A 21,369-nucleotide genomic window follows, 5' to 3' on the forward strand; every position below is an offset into this window, starting at 1 on the left:
TCAGAAAACACAACCCTCTCTATTTTCCTCCATACCCAAATCTCTAAAAAAGGGGCTGCAACGGATCTGATAAAAACTGATCCAGATTTGAACACTGTCCTGACGTCAGGACGGTGGCGCTACGGCTATTGGGCCAACTCCACCAATCAGGAGGAGACAGCCACGGCCATTGCCGTTCGAAAGCGCTGGAGACGCTGTAGTACATATGCCAGGCCTGTAGGTGGTGCTGTTCTCACTGAATCAGCCCTTGCTAAAACAGAGCTAGAAATTGTCAAATTGAGCAAAATGAGGCATGGCTAAAATGCTGTTTGGTATTTTGAAAAAGAAAAAGTATAAATATGCCTTATATAGGTATGGTCCTACACTATATTATTCAAATATAGCATGATAGGTCCACTTTAAACAAATAAACTAAGTATAAGAATAGTGGTGTTACTCACAGCGGACTTCCAGGAACATGTGCTGCTCGTCCTGTCCGATGGAGTTCCCGGCGCTGCAGAGGTACTTCCCGGCATACGTGAACAGGACGTTCTTCAGCGTGAGCGAGGACACTCGGGCGTGGCTGCGGACCACGATGTTTCTGTCGAGGCTCTGCAAAGAAATGAGCGGGAGAGTAATTAGTCTCAGGACGTTCTCATAGAAGTGATGTCTTTGTCATCCGTCATCTTGTTCATGAGAGATGTTAAAGGGTTCCTACTAAAAGAGAGAAAAAGAGAGGACGGGTTGTTTTCTAGTTAGATTGGAAACAAATGAAGTTAATGAGTTAACCATTTTCATCCCTCATTCCCCTAATCCCTTCATCTCTCACTCCCCTAATCCCTTCATCTCTCACTCCCCTAATCCCTTCATCTCTCACTCCCCTAATCCCTTCATCCCTCACTCCCCTAATCCCTTCATCCCTCATTCCCCTAATCCCTTCATCTCTCACTCCCCTAATCCCTTCATCCCTCACTCCCCTAATCCCTTCATCCCTCATTCCCCTAATCCCTTCATCCCTCACTCCCCTAATCCCTTCATCCCTCACTCCCCTATTCCCTTTATCTCTCACTCCCCTAATCCCTTCCCTAATGGCCCCTAATCCCTTCATCCCTCATTCCCCTAATCCCTTCATCCCTCACTCCCCTAATCCCTTCATCCCTCACTCCCCTAATCCCTTCATCCCTCACTCCCCTAATCCCTTCATCCCTCACTCCCCTAATCCCTTCATCCCTCACTCCCCTAATCCCTTCATCCCTCACTCCCCTAATCCCTTCATCCCTCATTCCCCTAATCCCTTCATCTCTCACTCCCCTAATCCCTTCATCCCTCACTCCCCTAATCCCTTCATCCCTCATTCCCCTAATCCCTTCATCCCTCACTCCCCTAATCTCTTCATCCCTCACTCCCCTATTCCCTTTATCTCTCACTCCCCTAATCCCTTCATCCCTCACTCCCCTAATCCCTTCATCCCTCATTCCCCTAATCCCTTCATCCCTCACTCCCCTAATCCCTTCATCCCTCACTCCCCTAATCCCTTCATCCCTCACTCCCCTAATCCCTTCATCCCTCACTCCCCTAATCCCTTCATCCTCACTCCCCTAATCCCTTCATCCCTCATTCCCCTAATCCCTTCATCCCTCACTCCCCTAATCCCTTCATCCCTCATTCCCCTAATCCCTTCATCCCTCACATTCCCCTAATCCCTTCATCCCTCACTCCCCTATTCCCTTATCTCTCACTCCCCTAATCCCTTCATCCCTCACTCCCCTAATCCCTTCATCCCTCATTCCCCTAATCCCTTCATCCCTCACTCCCCTAATCCCTTCATCCCTCATTCCCCTCATCCCTTCATTCCTACCAACATCCGTAGATCCGTGTATCCCGTACTGCCCTCATCCCTTCACCATACCCTCATCTTTTCACTTTATCCCTCCCTTCCTCATTCCCTCATACTCATCTTCATCCCTCCACCAATCGACTGCTAAATCATTCCTACTCCCTCACTCCCCTCATCCCTTCATCATTCCCCTCATCCCTTCCTCATTCCCCTCATCCCTTCATCACTCCCCTCATCCCTTCATCACTCCCCTCATCCCTTCCTCACTCCCCTCATCCCTTCCTCACTCCCCTCATCCCTTCCTCATTCCCCTCATCCCTTCCTCATCCCTTCCTCATTCCCCTCATCCCTTCCTCCCTCCACCAATCGACTGCTAAATCATTCCTACATCCCTCACTCCCCTCATCCTCATCCACATCCATTCCCCCTCCACCCATCCACCCCTAACGCAGCGTCCACACGGAGGCGTGCGTTGAAGCTTGCCGGTGGGCGTGTCTGAAACTCGACCAACAACCAATCACATGAATCTCCCGCCCCGGACACACAAGCACGCGGTTTGATTGGCTAGAGCTTGTACTGGCATGTGATTTGATTGGCTGACGCTTCCGTCGAAGCTTCAAAAGTTGAACATTGCTCAACTTTTGAAGTGAGCAAAGCGAAGCGACGGAACCACAATGCAGTTCGGCAAAGTGTGACGTCACGTCACCCCATTCAAAGTGAATGGGCAGAAGCGTTGAAGCTTCAACGCACGCCACCGTGTGGACGGGCCGTAAATCATTTCATTCCTACCTCCATCATCCCCTTCACCATTACCCAAATCCCACATTACTTATCAACTCCTTCATCCCTTCATCCCTTGATTCCTCCCTCCTTCCTTCCTTCATACTCACCCACAGCTTGGAGCTACAGTATGTTGATGTTTCTCTGTACCATTTAACTGGCTAGTTGCAGGTTTACAGCAGTTTGAACAACATAATTGCAGTTGTGACAAATGCATTGTTAGACCAGGTTTCATTTGGCTCAATAGCTCTCTGCTTGCTCAGATGAACCTGTTGAATTACAGCGGAGTCACTGACGCTGGTTTATTGACCTTACTTGCTTTTTTAATCATGCGCTACAACCTGGGTTAATCCGCAGGTTTCATGCTGTCAGATTAAAAGATGAGGCCGGAGCATCGGCTGCTTTTAGGCTCTGCTCAGTGACGTTGATACCAGAACATTTTCACACAGTGTATTTTAGATAACGTTAGATATACTTTATTGATCCCATAATGGGAAGTTGTTTTGTCACAGCAGCGTGTTAACACAGTATTACATAAAAGGAATTCTTTTCTGCCCAAACACTAATGCAAGCTTCTTTCCAGGAGAGCAAATGAGTTCAAAGACAGAAGGTAGGAGGCAAAGAAGGACATCAATAATACAAAAGAGCAATGTGGCAGGATCTATCATTTAAAAAATATTTGTTTTTCCCTTTTGGCGACAGATAGTTTAAACCAGGGGTGTCAAACTCAATTTCATCACGGGCCACATCAGCATTATGGTTGCACTCAAAGGGCCGGTTGTAACTTTAAGACTATATCATTAATTAATATAACTTCATAATTAACTACGTCTGAAAGCAGAAGTCTAGAGCAAGTCTCTTCAGTGAGAATGTCACAATATGATTTTAAAAGAAAAGCCACATTCTGGAAAAACATTGATTGTGACATTTTGAAAAAGAAAAGTGACATTTTGAAAAAAATATCTATTCATGAGAAAAAGGCTAATTCTAAGAAAAAAGGCATATTTGGACAAAAAAAGTCAAATTCTGAGAAAAAGTCAAATTTGAGATGCATTGTGGGACATGTAGTTTATGGGCAACGTGCTTCTGTAAAGTAGCATGTAACCGTATAATAAACATATTATATTCTTTGCAAGCTCTTGTGGGGCCACATAAAATGAAGTCGCGGGCCGGATTTGGCCCCCGGGCCTTGAGTTTGACACCCCTGGTTTATACCAACATGATAATACATCTTCCTTTCAACTGCCATGATTTGCTATTAATATTTCAGGCATTCAGCGTTTCTGTTTTATAAATTATGAAATGGTAATTGTTGTATTAGCATTAATGAATGAAGTGTGATCCTCCCCAGAGCGAAGGAGATGCAAACGTCGCCAAAATATTTCTGCTGTTTACTGAAGATCTGAGGGAGTGTCCGGGAACATTTTGAAAGGGCAGCATTAATGTCTGCTTTCTGCAGAGACACTGAACTGGAGTCACTGTGGGAACAGGGAGGAAGTTAACGGAGGAGAATACTGAGAATACAACAGAGGAAGAAGTGAACAGGCATTTGCATTTATTCATTCATTCCAATTCATGATTTTAATTATACAACCGGGAGTTGTCACAATGAATTATAACAGAGGACTTGTGTAGAAGAAATGTAAATGACTTTGCTCTGTTTGTGTCGTCCCTGCTTATTTGCATTGTAAGGCAGAGCTGAAATGATGTTGCATACTGTAGCCTTTGAAGGTTTCGCTTGTCAGATATTCTGTACAATTATTATATAGGAGGAGACTGGAGCCGCTGAAGCAATGAAGAAAACCCATTATCTCTTTATATGTGCTGCTACTGTATATCATTGAACTAAATGGAAAACAAAGGTCTACTTTTCTCCTGTCAGCACCTCCACAACACTTACTGTACGAACTCTATAAAAAGATCTTTAGCTGCACTCATGTCAGACTAGATCTCTGTAAATACATGAAGCCGACGAGGAACAACTCTTCATATCAATATCCTGATGGTCATTACCAGAAGTGAGAACTTTATAGCTCATTTCCAAAGGTTTGTTTGCTGTCAAAATGGCCAATAATAAAGTGTATAGAAACCATGGTGAGTTGACCAACACTGGAAACTGTTAACAGGCTGATGTTGTAAAAAGCTATTTACAGCTAATGTCCTTCCACTTCTAATGGCTCGGCTTATTTGAGGCTAATGCACTCGAGGTCTCTCGCTGTTCCTGAGTTTCTATCTTCATGCTTGAGTGCACTTAATGTAAGTCTCTTTGGATCAAAGCATCAGGTAAATTAAACGTAGTTAAATGTGATGTTCAACAACTAATGTTTACCATCTTAGTTAAAGTACAGCTAGGGCTGATTGGAATCTAATTAGGTTTGCAGGTCTTTACACAGAAACTGCTGATTACCTCTGAACTAGATGGAAAATGGTGGGATAACCAAAGTCAGTAGTAGTGGTTAAACATTGATGTCCGAAACCACATTTCCCAGAAAGCACTCCACTCTTAAAGTGGACCTATCATGCTATATTTGAATAATATAGTATAGGACCATACCTATATAAGGCATATTTATACTTTTTCAAAATACCAAACAGATCATGCATTTTAGCCATGCCTCATTTCGCTCAATTTGACAATTTCTAGTTCTGTTTTAGCAAGGGCTGATTCTGTGAGAACAGCACCACCTACAGGCCTGGCATATGTACTACAGCGTCTCCAGCGCTTTGGAACGGCAATGGCCGTGGCTGTCTCCTCCTGATTGGTGGAGTTGGCCCAATAGCCGTAGCGCCACCGTCCTGACGTCAGGACAGTGTTCAAATCTGGATCAGTTTTTATCAGATCCGTTGCAGCCCCTTTTTTAGAGATTTGGGTATGGAGGAAAATAGAGAGGGTTGTGTTTTCTGACACTTGGTGAGTTCCCTGGAACACCGGGGACACATATTCATGTAGAAAAGACGTACACAAGTGCATTTTGCATGATAGGTCCCCTTTAAGCAAAGCATTTCTCTTCCTGGCTGTAGCATATAAAGACTTGAGGAACTAAAGATTAGAGCCCTCTTTTCAAGGTAGTTGTAGCACTGACGACAAAGGAAGAATTGGAGTAATATTGATATGGATTTCATTTCACTTAAACACTGATGTGGGACTATGAGCTTGGTGAGTGAGAGGCATGTCAAATGCCTTTCAGTTAAAGCTCTCCTCTGCAGTGCTTTTCTGTCTATGTCTCTGTGCTTTTGCCAGACTCTGACAAATCCTCTGGTCCACCTTTTACTCTCTGATTGCTGACTCCATCTCCTCTATAATCTACTTTCAATTGAGGGTCTTGGGACCTTTATCAGTCCCAAAATCGTTCAACATTCTTCCTCATGGTATAGGTTGCTGTAGTCAATACTGATGCTCTAATAAGAATGGTGGAAACTGTTCTAATCCTTGTGATGTGAAACACTTAGAACGCTTTCCCTCCTGACGAGTGCATAGTTGACGTTTAGTTTTAATGTTACATTCTGTATTGAATTGGCATTAAGTCTGATGAAAGTAGAGCTGTGTGTCATTAAGTAGAGCTGAAGTTTGGGCTGAGTTTAGTTAGACTTAAGTGCAATTCACTCCTAGCCATTAATGATCAGTAAAGAGAGTTCATAGTACCCTAATGACCCATTGATTATGATTATTATTATTAGTGGTTCCTCGAGTCTTCAAAAGAAAAATAGGGTCAAGAGCCTTCAGCTATCAAGCTCTTCTTCTGTGGAACCAGTTTCCAGTTATTGTTCAGGAGGCAGACTTCCCCTGCACTTTGAAGAGCCTGCTTAAGACTTCCCCTTTTGATAAAGCTTATAGTTAGGGCTGTCTCAGGCTTACTTTTAACATCCCTAGATATGCTGCTAGGCTCAATACTTCCCTTTTCCATGAAGCTTAACGTTAGGGCTGGCTCAGGCTAACCATGAACCTAGCTATAGGTTTCTTTTTATATTTCATTCATGTCTTGTTCATCTGTACACATTGTAAAGCCCTCTGAGGCAAATCTACTGTATTACTTGGTATGTTGGGCAATATACAAGATTTTGATTTGATTTCAAATGAAGTTGAGACAGCAGTCTTTAATGCTCCCTCACACTTAACTGTCTGTTCATTCTGGGCTGTATCTTTCTGCAGGACGCGACTCAAGGTGACCCGGCGCCTTGTCAGCTGAAGTCAGAAATGTTGACATTTAGGCAGCTTGGTGGCCGGGGGGGCCGGGTGTCAAAGTGACTTATTCAGCACTGCTGACATTAAAGCGTTCAGCGGCGGGTTACATCAGACCTTCATCTGGTGCAAGTGTCAAGCTGCTTTCTAAAGTGCTCTTCTCACTGAAATAAAGACACACTGTAAAGGCTCCTCGGCATAATATCACCATTCAGGGTCCATTTATCATCACGACTAATTAGATAACGTATGCTTGTTGGCAGCATGTGATCTATGCCCATCACAGAGCAGCTGGGTTTCACTTCAAACACCAAAACTATTAACATCTACTTCAGATTAGTTTGATCACTGCTGTGCCATTAGAAGTGCATTCATTGACAGATTTCTTTGTTAGGCTTCATCATCATATTTAATATAATCTTCCAATAGTAGGTTTTGTGGCATTTCTGTCTTCAATAAGTTCGTCCGCACAACACAAGCTGCATTATAAGGATAACCACACCATATCTATTCTATTAAAACAGGACACTGTATAACGTCAAAGACAAGCTCACAAACACAAACACATTTCTTGACAAGCAATTATCTACTGACAGATCAATACTATACTACAGCAACAGTTTTACACATATAATAAAAGAGCAGTTAGTCGTCTATAAAAGCAAGAAAAACCTAGAAAGAAAACACCATCATGGAACAATTACCCACCTAAAAGAAAATGTATGTACAATGCACATACAGTATACTCTAATTACAGAAGTGTGCTGTTGAACAATGTGAGGCACAACTGGTCACACTGGGAGATTAATGAGGCGTGTGGTACAGTGGGTTGTGCGTTGGTGTTCGGAGCAGGGGGTCACAGGTTCAAACCCCACTGCAGTCAGCATGTCGTTGTGTCCCTGAGACACTTCACCCCAAAGTGCTCCTGTGGGGATTGTCCACAGTATTGAGTATGTATGTCTAACAAGTGACATGTGATGTAATGTAATGTAATGAAAACACACTCATGATATCAAATTATTGCAATAAACTTCACACAAATAGGTGAGTAGCAATAGAGTGGCACAATGACGCGTCCTAAAACCCGGAAGTAAACTCCTTCCGGTTCCTTCGACAAAAATCAATGCTATCTCTCCATAGGATTTAGGAAAATAGCTGGAAATAAGGTCTGTGGTTGAGACACATTGAAGAGACGGGTCACGTTTTGTTCAGTCGGATAATATCCACATGTCTACCCTACTTTTATCATTTTCGAATCAGAAATCTATGGATTAGATTTATGATTAGAAAAAAAGCCGGAAGTGGTAAAATGCTAACTTACTTCCGTGTTTTAGGACGCGTCACTGTGGCACTGTATTCAAGCACTGCATTATGTCATTGGAGTTTCTAAGAGGAGCTAGAAAAATGCAAAAGTAGAAATTAAATGTATAATTTTAGCACCCATTCCTAAGGTTTCAAAGATCAAATCAGCGTTATCAGTGGCACACTTCATGTCGTGAACACAAACCAAAAGACCTTCACATGTCAACACAACGACTCGGTTAGGGTGAGTTAAATGAGGGTTGTATAAGTACGTGGTTAAAGTGAATGTTAACGTTATGAACAAAAAGAAAATGCAGACCCATCAATCCATTGGCAAAACCCCTTAGCATTTGGTTAGCATCTAGCTAGGCCTCAGCAGAGCAGACAGTGTTTGTGAGCATTTAGTTTCTTCCGTGAATACAGCAAAGTCTGCGAACTAACCAGACCGTGCAGCAGGAAATAGCAGCATGCTAAATGACCAACATCTACTCTAATCTACTGTGAAAGTCTCGGCGTCTCAACATGAAATGTGTCGACAAAAATAAACTGGGACAAGTAAATAGGGCAAGTCGAAGTGTTTCTGGAACTAAATGGATGAAATGTACTACGGGTCTAATGGGTCATATTTAGTGCACAACTAATGTAGCGAGCATTACAAGTGGGCTAAGTGACAACACTCCTGCTCTGAAGTTAAAAAGGTGGTGGTGGTGAGGGGGGGGTTTCTACTGTGTAAGTTTGTGCTAATACAACTACAGTCAGGCTACTGTTTTTAGTAGCCATACCTCATATTTGTCTGGTCGCGTCCAAGAAGCCTAGAGAGGAAAAAGAAGCAACACAGTGCAGCGCAGTGAGCTTTGGAGGCTGCAGAACATGTGCCTGTTTGAAGGATCATACATTTATTTCAATCATTGTTGGAGACATACCTCAGTGCATAACAAATCTATTAACATCCATGTGAAAAGAGAAGAGGGGTAAACAGCTTCAGAATTGCTCGGTGAGTCATCCATCACAGACGCCTGTATTGTATTGTTTATGCAACAGATGATGTAACTCTGATAATGCAGACATAATGCACGCTGTGATCGATGGCCCAACGCAGGCTCAGAGAAAGTGCATTGATCTTCATACCCGGGAGAAACAAATGGAAAGAATGCCTGAGAGGTGGGGTAACACATTTTAACATCTTAACACAGAAGTATGCTCGCAGTGATACCATCAATACTGGTTCTACAAAAATAAAGGGATACACAGTTTGAGATTTACTTTAACATTGGACTGTATTTATGTTTCAAAATGAATGTGAAGTGAAAGTAATTCGTTCGGTCCATTTCAGAGTCATATTCAAATGACTGTATTTTGATTTTTGATGCATGAATGTGTTCATCACAGCTGATAAAGGTGATTGTGTATGACTTTATATATAGGATTACTGGCTTATTTTATTCAGGGAGTTTAAAGAGCTGGTCAAAATGCTTAACTGGTTTTTCCTAAAGCAACATGAGGTTATTTATTAATGACGCAGCCGCATTTGGAAGGGCACGAAAAGATAATTATGATTTAGCCATTACCCATATCTAAACACTTTTCAAATCAGTGTCTTTCTCACCATGGGGTAATGTTTCTGATTAGCTTGTTCGTGTATGTCGAGCAGTGTCCTCCACTTATCCACCTTTAGTAATAAGTGTGTAGCCATGATTGTATAATGGTGTGAATACACACACACACTCATGTCGGTTCTTAAGAGATGATACAATGATAACATCCGCTACACTTTTTTTACAAGATGGCAAATTTGAAAAGAGGCTTTTCCATCATTTCACATGTTTTTGAAAATGCCTTGTAGTCTGATGTAGAACTAGATAGAACGTGAATGAAAGACAGAGCGTGGAGAACGAGCCAATGATGAATGACCGTCCGGTGAGAAATTAGTGACAGCTATTACCCAAAGATCGGAGGGATTTTCTGATTACCACGGCTTTAAATTAAAAACTGATCCGACAGTGATAGATAGTCAGAGGGAGGCACGCTGACAGGCTGTGAATGGAAGAAGACTCTCGGACACTGAGATCTGGGACGGTATAGGCATGTGTTGCAGGTGGAAAATAAGATTCAGTGGAAACAGCCGTGAATGCACCGCGCTGTGTGAATGCTTCCTCTGATTGGCAGTGATAAATGGCTCAGGGAATGGGAAGAACTGGGGATACTGGAGCTGATCTCTACGGATAATACTGATGATAACACTCGGAGAAGTTTCCCAATCAGAAGTCGTAAAAGGAAAAAGTTATGTGCTAGAAGGAAAGCAATGTTGCTATCAAACACTGACGCTCTACAGCTGGTGAATCTGAGAAATGTTCAACGAGAGGCCGGTGTGTTTTCTATTTCCTGACATGAAAAAAAATGAAAATATTTGTGTATGTATTTTTACTTTTGGAACGACACTCAGCTCTAGAAGTCTGGGCTGCTCTGCTTTGCGAAATGAATTAATGTTAAGTACTTTATCAATGACATTTGTCAGGTAAAAGCAGTGCGTCTCATTTTGGAAATGTCCCTAATTTCCTCTGTCCTCGCTCAGAGTTGTTTTGTGAACTTTATTTTAAAAGGTTAATTAATTCTAATGGTTTCATGGTGACTTATACGCTTCAATGTCAGCGTGATGTTCAATTGCTTTCGCTGTTTCAGAATCAGAATATTTTATTTATGCCAGGGGGAAGTAGGTTTTATGACTCAATTAATACAAATTAATGAATTAATACAAATAATGATATAGACAGGGGTGCACACAACTTTCTCAGTGAGGTACTCGGATGAGTACCTGGAGTCAGTGCTTGGTACTCCAACTTCTGGCGATTGTCAACGGGGGGGGGGGCAGGGTGGAGTACAGCGCTTCGCGATTGTCAACGGGGGGGGGGGGGGGGGGGGGGGGGGGGGAGTACAGAGCTTCGCGACCGCGGAGCGTGTGAACGTTGTGATCAGCTGTTTTAGCGCAGGGCTGCTGTACAGACCGACATTAACAGCAGCCCTGTCTGTGCACAGCACACGGAGACCGGTGATCTAACCGCCTTCTGGAAAAGCTTCACAAGTACGTCGGTACGCAAATGCGCTTTGTGACACAAGTTACGGTACGCATTTCAGATTGTTGCCGCGCATGCGTACCTGCGTACCAGTTATGTGCACCCCTGGATATAGATATAAGAAGATAATGTAAACATCTGCAATAAAAGAGAAAAAAAAGAATATTTTTATAAATATAGGTTGAATATTTGTTTAAACGTAAAAACTTAAGGTTATAATTTGCAAGAAAATATGAATGCTAAGAATATGTTTATAAACATAAGATGATAACGTAAAACATGTCTAATTAAAGAATAGAAAAACAGACTTAGAATATTTAAAATTAAGAAGTAAAAATATGCAATAAAATAGAAAATTCCACTGACAGTAAAACGTGTTATTCTCCACCTGATCACAAAATGTCCCCTCGCTATTTCTCTCTGGAGACTCTTTATTTCCCGCTTTCCTTATATTTATAAACTGGACTCTTAGAGCTTTGGGATAAGTTTGTAATTTCACCCAAGCTGAAAAATGTTCGACTTATGCAAATGCATCTGAGCCTCAGGGCAAATGTATTTGTGCCCACTCTTAACATTAAGAGCATTTAAGCCGTGTCTAATATTTGCTTTTTTTTAACCTTAACAAGGGTTGCTTGTGCAGCGAGAGCGTTATATAATATACACACTGTGCCATAGACCTCTATTTATATCGTAAGAAGTACATTTGACAAAAATGGGCTATTTTATGCCAATTTCCAGGTTTCAAATGTGTATTTTGTGTCTCTATGTTTTAATGTTCAAATAGGTCTCGTGCTGGAGCGCTTCCCAATGCCATTATATTGACTCATATTACAATTGCATAATGATTTGTGGTTTGTGGTACATTAGTCATATTGTCATTAAAAGTGTATTTAAATGGTAATAGTGTGATTATTTGAAGGCGATCTGAACCAAACAAGGATTTCTGATGAAGTCTGTCGAACGTTGGGACTTCTCTGCAGCTCCACAATAATTCAATCAGATATCTTCACATATTTTAGCTTAACCAAACATTCCTCTTGTATAATGCACTAGTCCGTGTCGGGATTTTTTATAAAAGCAATTAATTGTGAAGTGCTATCAGAGAAACACAGATGAACACCAGCCTCATTGATCCTTATGGATTTTCTTATAACACACACATGTGGAAAGGACATGATGTTCTGACCGTGCTATTTTTAGTTGTCGTAGCATGCTTCATCTCACAGTAACATAGTTGATGTTACATTATTCATCACACAGCTGTAAAGTAGGGCACGGTGGCCCAAATACTGAGTCCCGCTGTGGGACAGGTGCTCTGAAGCTTCACTGCATCTGCATCCCAGAATAACTCTCCTATTGTTATGTGCATTTCATTTCTAACAGCTGCACCAGAGCCGAGTTATTTAATATGAGGCAGGGGCTCCGGGTAACCACTTTCACATTGGCAGATTGGTTGCATTAAAAAAAAAGAGAGAAAATGAATGCAGCAGAGAGAAGGTGTGGAGGTGAATAAATAAAAAGTAAATGTCAAACTTTAACATTTTACGCTTTGTATTTCATTATGGTTACTTTCTACATTAAAAAGGAAAAATATACATATAGACTAGTCAGCAGAACTCAGGTAGAAAAACATGCAGATTTAATAATAATAATGATAATAAAAATAATAGCAATACAAAATAATCATAATAAATAAATAAGTAATAATAAGTAATAATAAATAATACTAAGTAATAATAAATAATAATAAATAATAAAATAAAATAAATAAATGAATAAATAAATAAATCAAATAAATAAATGAATAATAAATAAATAAATAAATAAATCAAATAAATAAATGAATAATAAATAAATAAATAAATAAATAAATAAATAATAATAACATCTTAAAAAATAAAAAATAAAACGCATTTTTGGCAGGGCATATTACAGACTGACCCATATGCACGGGTATTAGCGGAAAATAAGCCTATAAATATATAAATATGGAGGTTTTTTTGCAAATCTTATGGGTTCCTGGCGACTCTGTAGCATATATTTGTCCTGCAAACTTCCTTTTTCTTCATAATATTAAGATATATTATTATTTATTGCAGTATCTAAAGCTAGATAAAGCCCTCTCATATGAGGTGTTGCTCCTGAATCCTCCATCCTGCTGCAGAGAGGTAATTATCTTAATACTGTTTGCTGCATCCTCAGCTGGAAATTACCCGTCTGAAGTGACTAATCCGTCCACCGCTCTCATGATGCGTGGATTCAGGAAAACAGGACCGTTAAGATGGATTTCTCCAAAAATTATAGCATTTTAATGAGCTGATAAGAGCAGGACAATGAGAGTGTTCCAGCAGCTGTGACCAGAGCCATGGAGGACGGTATTCATCGCTCTTAAGAAGCCTTTAACCGTGTTGTATAGCCAGAGCTTAAATCCAGCGTTATCTGCACAGCTGCTGAAGGCCATGACGAAGGAACGAGGATATACGTCAAAGCAGGACAAAATGCACAACCCTAATTTGGTTTAACATTTCTTAAATCATCCTGAGAAAAAGTGCCGGCTCATTTTCGGTGCAGAGTGGATTATCACAGCTGAAAACAATCTGATTTTCAGACGGAGGGACGTTTCGGCTTTCTGGCTTCAAACAGCAATAATTACAGTCATTTCACTGAAATAATTTGTTCTCTTCCTCGAACTTACTCACACTTCATTTTCGGTGAATTTTCAAAGAGCACTTTCATGGTAATGGTACAAAAATACAGCCTTCAAATGCTAATTATTAATAGGAAGCACTGTTAGCAACGCTTGGGAACATCAAACCATGGAATTGCATTCATTTAAAATTATTTATAAAAGATCAGCAGTATTGAACTGAAGGTTTAGGGCCATGTGTGAAAAGGGTTTTGAGAACAAACCAAAAATGATATTTCTTTTTTTAAAGAAAGTCGTAATTCTGACTTTAATCTTAAAATTCCGACTTTCTTTTAGAAATATTAAATAAAGTCATGTGTATTATGTATTGTATACAACATTATTTAAGTCCAGCAGTATTGAAAAAGTTGAGGTTTAGGGCCACGTGTGAAAAGGATTTTGAGATCCGTTTTTTTAAATAATTTAATCTTTAAATTCCGACTTTGTTTTAAAAATATGAAATAAAGTAATGTGAATTATATCCGACTTTGTGTGCTGATATTGCAATATAGTTCTTTCTATCCAGTGTTTCTATTCCAAAAGTGACTTTTTGTTGATGTTATAAACTGTCTAATTGTTGAAATAGTAGAATAAATAATAAAAAAAAGAAATAAAAAAAAAGATTTTCCCCAAAAACGTTGCTTAAAATGTAAAGAAGTAGTACCTGCTCTCCTTCGGTGAACACGCGGGTCTCGAAGCTCCAGGAGATGGAGGGGGTGGGGTCTCCTGAGGCCTCGCAGGTCAGCGTCACCTGCTCATCGAACTCTGAGGCCGTCTGGTTGCTCAGGTACGTGATCTTGGGTTGCACTAGAAACAAGATGAAGGATGAAGGATGGACGTGTTAGCAAACAAATGCTAATCTGACAACATGGGGAATGTACATTTCATTTATTTTTCTTTTGAGGGGAGGCGTGTGGCGCAGTGGATAGAGCGTTGGTGTTCGATCAAGGGAGCACAGGTTCAAACCCCACTGCAGTCAGCATGTCGTTGTGTCCCTGAGACACTTCACCCCAAAGTGCTCCTGTGGGGATTGCCCACAGTATTGAGTATGTAAGTCGACTTACAAGTAACATGTAATGGAAAGCTCACGTTTGGTCTCTACCAACCCTGGAGGAAGCACAGCTAGCTCCTAAACTCATATTCAACTTACTTTAACAGCTAGTTTTCAAACAAAAATGTCTGTTACAACATTACATTACATTTGGCTGAGGGGTTTTTATCTAAAGCAACTTACAATAACGGGAATCAACCATGAGGAGACAAACTCAAATTAGCCAAACCACTCAAGTGCTTCAAAAATGAATGAGACTTGTTTTATTATTATATTTGATTAAAAAAAGAACCTGATATACTTTTGGTCTCTACCCCGGAGGAAACAGAGATAGCTCCTAAACTCATCTTCAGCTTACTTTAACGGCTAGTTTTCAGTTCGTTACAGAAATGACATTACATTTGGCTGAGGAGTTTTATCTGAAGCAACTTACAATGACTCGAATCAACCATGAAGAAACAAACCGGGTAAGAAAACTGCAAAGCTTCAACTCGGCCAAACCATTTAAGTGCTTCAAAGAATTGTTTTATTATTATATTTTGTTTAAAAAAAGAAAGAAAGAAGGATATAGCAAGGTTGATAATAGTGCAGTTTGTGTTCAAACAAAACAACCAGCTAAAAGAAGCTAACACGCAGAAAGGCTGATCATTTGCAGATGTTTCTCATGGGTGACATCCTGTACATAATTGATTCAATTGATCTGTTGCAAATATGTATTAAAGTGGCTTTAAAGGCCCAGTATTAACAGCCAAGTGTAAAACATACAGGCTTAATTTGAGTTGTGTTTTCATACACCATTGACCTTTAATAGAGCTGCGAGCGTCTGATTACATACGGTGCAGAGTTCCTGGAGGAGAGAGAGTTCTGAGATATCTCTCAATGTCCTAAGGACTGGCGTAATTAGTTTCCAATAGGGCTCACGTCTCTTTAAACTGTATGCTTCACGCTGTGTAGCTCTGCTCTCAGAGTCAGGAGAAAGCTGTACAACAAATGTCAAAAGAAAAGGCCAGAAAGAGTTATTCTCTTACCGAACACGTTCAGGCTCACTTCCTCGGATTTCTCTCCCGCCTTGTTCTTGGCGATGCAAGTGTAATCTCCTTCATCCACTTTCTTGACATCTTTTATTACCAATTCAGAACCATCCTCGTTCAGGCTGTACTTATCGCCGGTTTCAAGGACGATGTTGTTACTGTAGCGGAGGGAAACAGAGGAAGAAGACATGTTGAGGTTCACATCACGAGGGTTTGCTTACACAACTTGAAAGGACGTTCAAATAACTTTCTTTACTCGCTGACAATGATCTGTTGGGGGGTTTATCTGCTATACAACAAAGGCAAGGAGAGCAAACAAGTCCTGTCCTCTGATAAAAGCTTGAGCTTGCCTCAGCTCTCCTTTAGTCCTCAACTGTGTTTTCATGAGTCCTAAACCCAGAGAGGAGTTAGCATTTTAACGCTTCCTGTTCCATCATCTGGACGTTTTTGAAAGTGTGTTTGGTTGTTAGCTTTAAATAAGGTCTGTAATTAAACCCAAACTGAAGAGATTGTGTTCTACGACTTAAAATATGTAGTAAATGCCCCACTGGTGAATACAAAAAATGCGGTGGCTAACAAGTGTCTAAATGAGACGCCATCACAACCAACATTAGCCGCCTTTAGCTTAGCGGTGGTGACGTGAAGCAACCCAGTCTCACGGCATTTCGTGTTATTAGTCACGAAATAAATGTAATCTATTGATTCGTGTTCACCAACACGATTTTCGCATTTTTTTCGTGTCACACAGAACGATTTTAAAAGCAATGTATTTCTATTGGTAGTATGTTTCGTGCCTGCAACACGTCTTTTTGTCCGGAAGACCGGAAGCTGTGTGGTTCATAAAAACATTTTCTTACTCAATATCAAGCCACGATTATTGTTTTTATTTTAAATTGTATAATGTCGGACTTTTTTTGTCGACGGCGAGGAAAAGAAATGGCTCAGAGCCTCAGAATACTGACATCTGTATTTTTTTAAATATTTTTTTCCTTCTAATTTGTTATTATTTACATTGCTATTAAAATCGTTCTGTGTGACACGAAAAAAAAAAAGGGAAATCGTGTTGGTGAACACCGATCAATAGATTAATTTCGTGACTATAACACGAAATGCCGTGAGACTGTGTTGCGTGAAGTCATGTGACCGTGCTGTAGTTCCTTTATAGCCCAACATTAGCCTCCTTTAGCTTAGCGGTGGTGACGTGAAGTCATGTGACCGTGCTGTAGTTCCTTTATAGCCCAACATTAGCCTCCTTTAGCTTAGCGGTGGTGACGTGAAGTCATGTGACCGTGCTGTAGTTCCTTTATAGCCCAACATTAGCCACCTTTAGCTTAGCGGTGGTGACGTGAAGTCATGTGACCGTGCTGTAGTTCCTTTATAGCCCAACATTAGCCACCTTTAGCTTAGCGGTGGTGACGTGAAGTCATGTGACCGTGCTGTAGTTCCTTTATAGCCCAACATTAGCCACCTTTAGCTTAGCGGTGGTGACGTGAAGTCATGTGACCGTGCTGTAGTTCCTTTATAGCCCAACATTAGCCACCTTTAGCTTAGCGGTGGTGACGTGAAGTCATGTGACCGTGCTGTAGTTCCTTTATAGCCCACCATTAGCCACCTTTAGCTTAGCGGTGGTGACGTGAAGTCATGTGACCGTGCTGTAGTTCCTTTATAGCCCACCATTAGCCACCTTTAGCTTAGCGGTGGTAACGTGAAGTCATGTGACCGTGCTGTAGTTCCTTTATAGCCCAACATTAGCCACCTTTAGCTTAGCGGTGGTGATGTGAAGTCATGTGACCGTGCTGTAGTTCCTTTATAGCCCAACGTTAGCTTTTCACTTCAAAAATCATCAAGTGGTGTTAATATCTGAAGATGATCCTGCTGAACAAAACACGCTTGAATAAAAAAACGTTTTGCAGCAGAGCTTATTTTCTGTGATAATCCAAAATCCAATAGAAAAATCCTATCTTTTTGTGGAGTGAACGAGGGAGATGCTAACTTCAGGGTCGTACTCCAACAATACATCATCCCTGCGCCGCTCTGTGATCATGATGCATGTTGTTTCCTGTTTTCTTTCACTCTTGAGAGGCAGAAGCTTCACAGAGGTTACACTCCGGTTTGTGTTCCTGGAGAAGAGGAAGGCTTCCTGAGGCGGTTTGCAGACAGACAGGGAATGACAAGTAACAAGTTTAAGCCCTCTGTTTTTCTTCTGTCCTCCCTACAACCTCCACTCTGTTCAGACCAGCTTCCCCAACACACACATCTCACTCCTGCCTTCAGCATCCCTTCTTAAAGGCTTCCTCACTCTTATATCAGCTGGGTTTCATTCACAGATTGCTCTGCACAGCGGGGGGGCTGCTGTTTGAATGTGAAAGTACTTAAAGCAAACAGCTGCATGAAGAGACATTGATGTTGTGGAGATGAGGCTTCAATAGTGCATACTTAAAACCAGTTTACGGCAAATCCATCACAACGCGAGGCATTACATATTTTATTACACATTTTACTTTAAAGGTAGGGTAGGTCATTTTGGAGAAACCAGCTCGAGTGTGCTAGAATTTGAAAATACACAACCGGAAAAAATCTCCCACTTCCTTACAGAGCCCCTCCTCCAACACACACGAACGTGCACATGACCAATGAGGGCACGAGATAAGTTTGTGCACAGATGGAAGGCTGACAGGCAGGTAGGCCATCCAGTTATTTTAGCCGGGCCGGCTCAGATGATTGGTCGTGCTTTTTACAGTACTACGGCTTCCACAGATGATATTTTATTATGGATTTGTTGTCAAAGCACTTCAGATATTCATTGCTATCAGGATGTTAAGAGCATTCCATGGAATATAACAACAAGTGTATCTCGAGCCGGTTTCTCAAACTTACCTACCCCACCTTTAACTTCTTATGTTTATATACATATTTTTAATTTTATTATATTTTATTTTAGCTTTCAAAAGACATTTTACTTTACTTTATTTACAGGTGGTGAACAATTATTATAGTTCTTGCCTTCATTGCCAACAAAAGCTCATTTCAGATCTGAATTTGTGAGTCTTAATTATTCAATATATATATATAATATATATATATTATCCCCAACATAAGTTCATTCATCCAAAGGTCTGAGCGTAAAGTACATATTTGTATTCATTTCATTTGAATGCCTCGAGCCTATCTGTATTCTATTTGTTGTTCTACTCCGCCATATAGCAGTTTAATCTCATATTTGCTCAGTGCACTTCAGGTCTGTGTATGTGTGCGTGTGTGTGTGTGTGTGTGTGTGTGTGTGTGTGTGTGTGCGTGTGTGTGTGTGTGTGTGTGTGTGTGTGTGTGTGTGTGCGTGTGTGTGTGTAACCACTCAGATCAATGCATGTTAAGTAGTGTGTGAGAGGCTCTCTTGTTTCCGTGTGGAAGTGAATGTACATCTCATCGTCTCTGCAGGCCAGGCCGTCCTCATTCATATTAATGGGATATTTACAAACACATCACAACAACATCTCCAGGAAGTGGTGATGTTGTGTTTGTCCTATCAAAGGGTCCTCAAACAGGATGTAGGCAGAAAGTAACGCTGGAAAGACTCAAGTTTACATATTTTGTATCAGTCATAATCCGAAGGTTGAATTTATGCAAAAGAGGAAGTGATAGTTTTCCGTTTTTGGAGCACAGCTGTGTTTACATGTATTTTAATAAGTATGATAAATAATACTGTGTGTCCTTGGCTGAAAGAACAATGTAAAAAAGCGTAACATTATTATTCTTTGGACAGGTGTGTGATCATATCAGCTTTCTTTTTTGGAGACGTATTTACATGTTTTATCATTTAAAGTAATTCAAACGTTGTTCTCCAGAGTTTCCTCCCTACAGGAGTTCTGATGTGTTTGAACCAAATAGCTGCCTTGCATACGCAGCATTAACGTATTTGTATGTTAAAAAATGCTTTCATGTTTAAATTGTATTTTTAAATAACTCGTTGTTTTAACATAACTTCATTAAACACTTGATATTTCGATGTCACAGCTGGTCTTCAGAGGATCTTATTTTTCTTTTTGTGTATTCAGTATCCTGATTTTTCTCACAAAGTCAAAGTTGAAGACACATTCTCTACATGTCTGATCTTCTGTGTTTCTGCACGTTGTCACCGTGTCCAGCAGCCGGAGACAGAGGGCACTAAACACGTTATTACAATGTTTAATTTGGCTCTTTTAGTGTAGTGATCTTTAACAATATAACCAATAGGATTATTAATTGTATTTACATTTTCAATATTCAAAACTACTAAACTAACACCCGAAATTACGTTTTAACATTTTTTTTAGATTCAAATTATATATACCGAGTATTTCTCATAAAAAAATAGAAGATACGCATTGATTGAATACATTCTTTAAAAAACTGACCTGCGATCATATCTTTTTTATGTGAAATGAGGATCATTAAAAAAATGTATACCGTGGTATTATTCAGTTTTATGTTTGTCTGATGTTATGCATCGTTTTCTAATTAATTCTTCTTCACGTGTTTACTTAACATTATGTTTCCACTTGAGGACAACAGCTCAGAGATACAGTATATTAGTGTGTGCAGCTCAGGTGTGTGTGTGTGTGTGTGTGTGTGTGTGTGTGTGTGTGTGTGTGTGTGTGTGTGTGTGTGTGTGTGTGTGTGTGTGTGTGTGTGTGTGGCCTAGCATTACTATGGGAATCATTCATTTTATGGTGAAGACTTGGTTAAGGTTAGAATAAGTCTCCAGGAGATGCATGTAAGTCAATGTAATGTCCCCTGAAGTGATGTATGCATGGTATGTGTGTGTGTGTGTGTGTGTGTGTGTGTGTGTGTGTGTGTGTGTGTGTGTGTGTGTGTGTGTGTGTGTGTGTGTGTGTGTGTGTGTGTCGTACTGTGCCCAGGTGACGGTGGGTTCGGGGAAGCCGTCGGCGTCGCAGGCCAGCAGGGCGGAGGCAGAGTTGTCTGCGGTGGCGTTCACATCGGAGACCCTCGCCCTGATGGTGGGGAGCACTGAGGGAGAGGAGATCAAAATGTAAAATGTATCAGTGGTTGATACACAGGAGGAAATACAAATCATTATCATTTGCTGGTTTAAGAATTGAAAAAGAGCATTTTGATGGTAGGAAATACAATGTAATAAATAATAAATAATTAAATACAAATAAAATACAAAATATGATAATGTTAAAAAGTAAAAAAAAGACAATGTAATAAATAAATACAAATTATTATTATTATTTTTTGAATTTTGAAAAGAAATATATATAAAAAAGAAATAAACATGAATAGAAACCTTCTGTATTTGATATGTTGCTCTTGAGCGAAGAGTTGCAGATGAATTGATGTACTCATCCTTATCATTGGCTGGTTTAAGGTTTATTAAAAAGAGCATTTTGATGGTTGCCCTTCCTGTATTCTGTACTATGTTTAACACGAGGTGAAACAGACGAATTCTCAC

General features: G+C 40.4%; 1 protein-coding gene across 1 annotated transcript in view; it reads right to left on the minus strand.

The window, feature by feature from the left end:
* The window catches only part of LOC117479890 (neural cell adhesion molecule 1-like), a 297,483-nt gene that overhangs the window by 63,260 nt on the left and 212,854 nt on the right, over positions 1-21,369 (minus strand). The window contains 4 exon segments of the mRNA XM_034127005.1: positions 441-591; positions 14,500-14,642; positions 15,915-16,075; positions 20,804-20,921. Of these exon segments, the coding sequence (XP_033982896.1) occupies positions 441-591; positions 14,500-14,642; positions 15,915-16,075; positions 20,804-20,921 (573 nt within the window).

This window comes from Trematomus bernacchii, unplaced genomic scaffold, assembly GCF_902827165.1.
Source record: "Trematomus bernacchii unplaced genomic scaffold, fTreBer1.1, whole genome shotgun sequence".
Classification (NCBI taxonomy): Eukaryota; Metazoa; Chordata; class Actinopteri; order Perciformes; family Nototheniidae; genus Trematomus; species Trematomus bernacchii.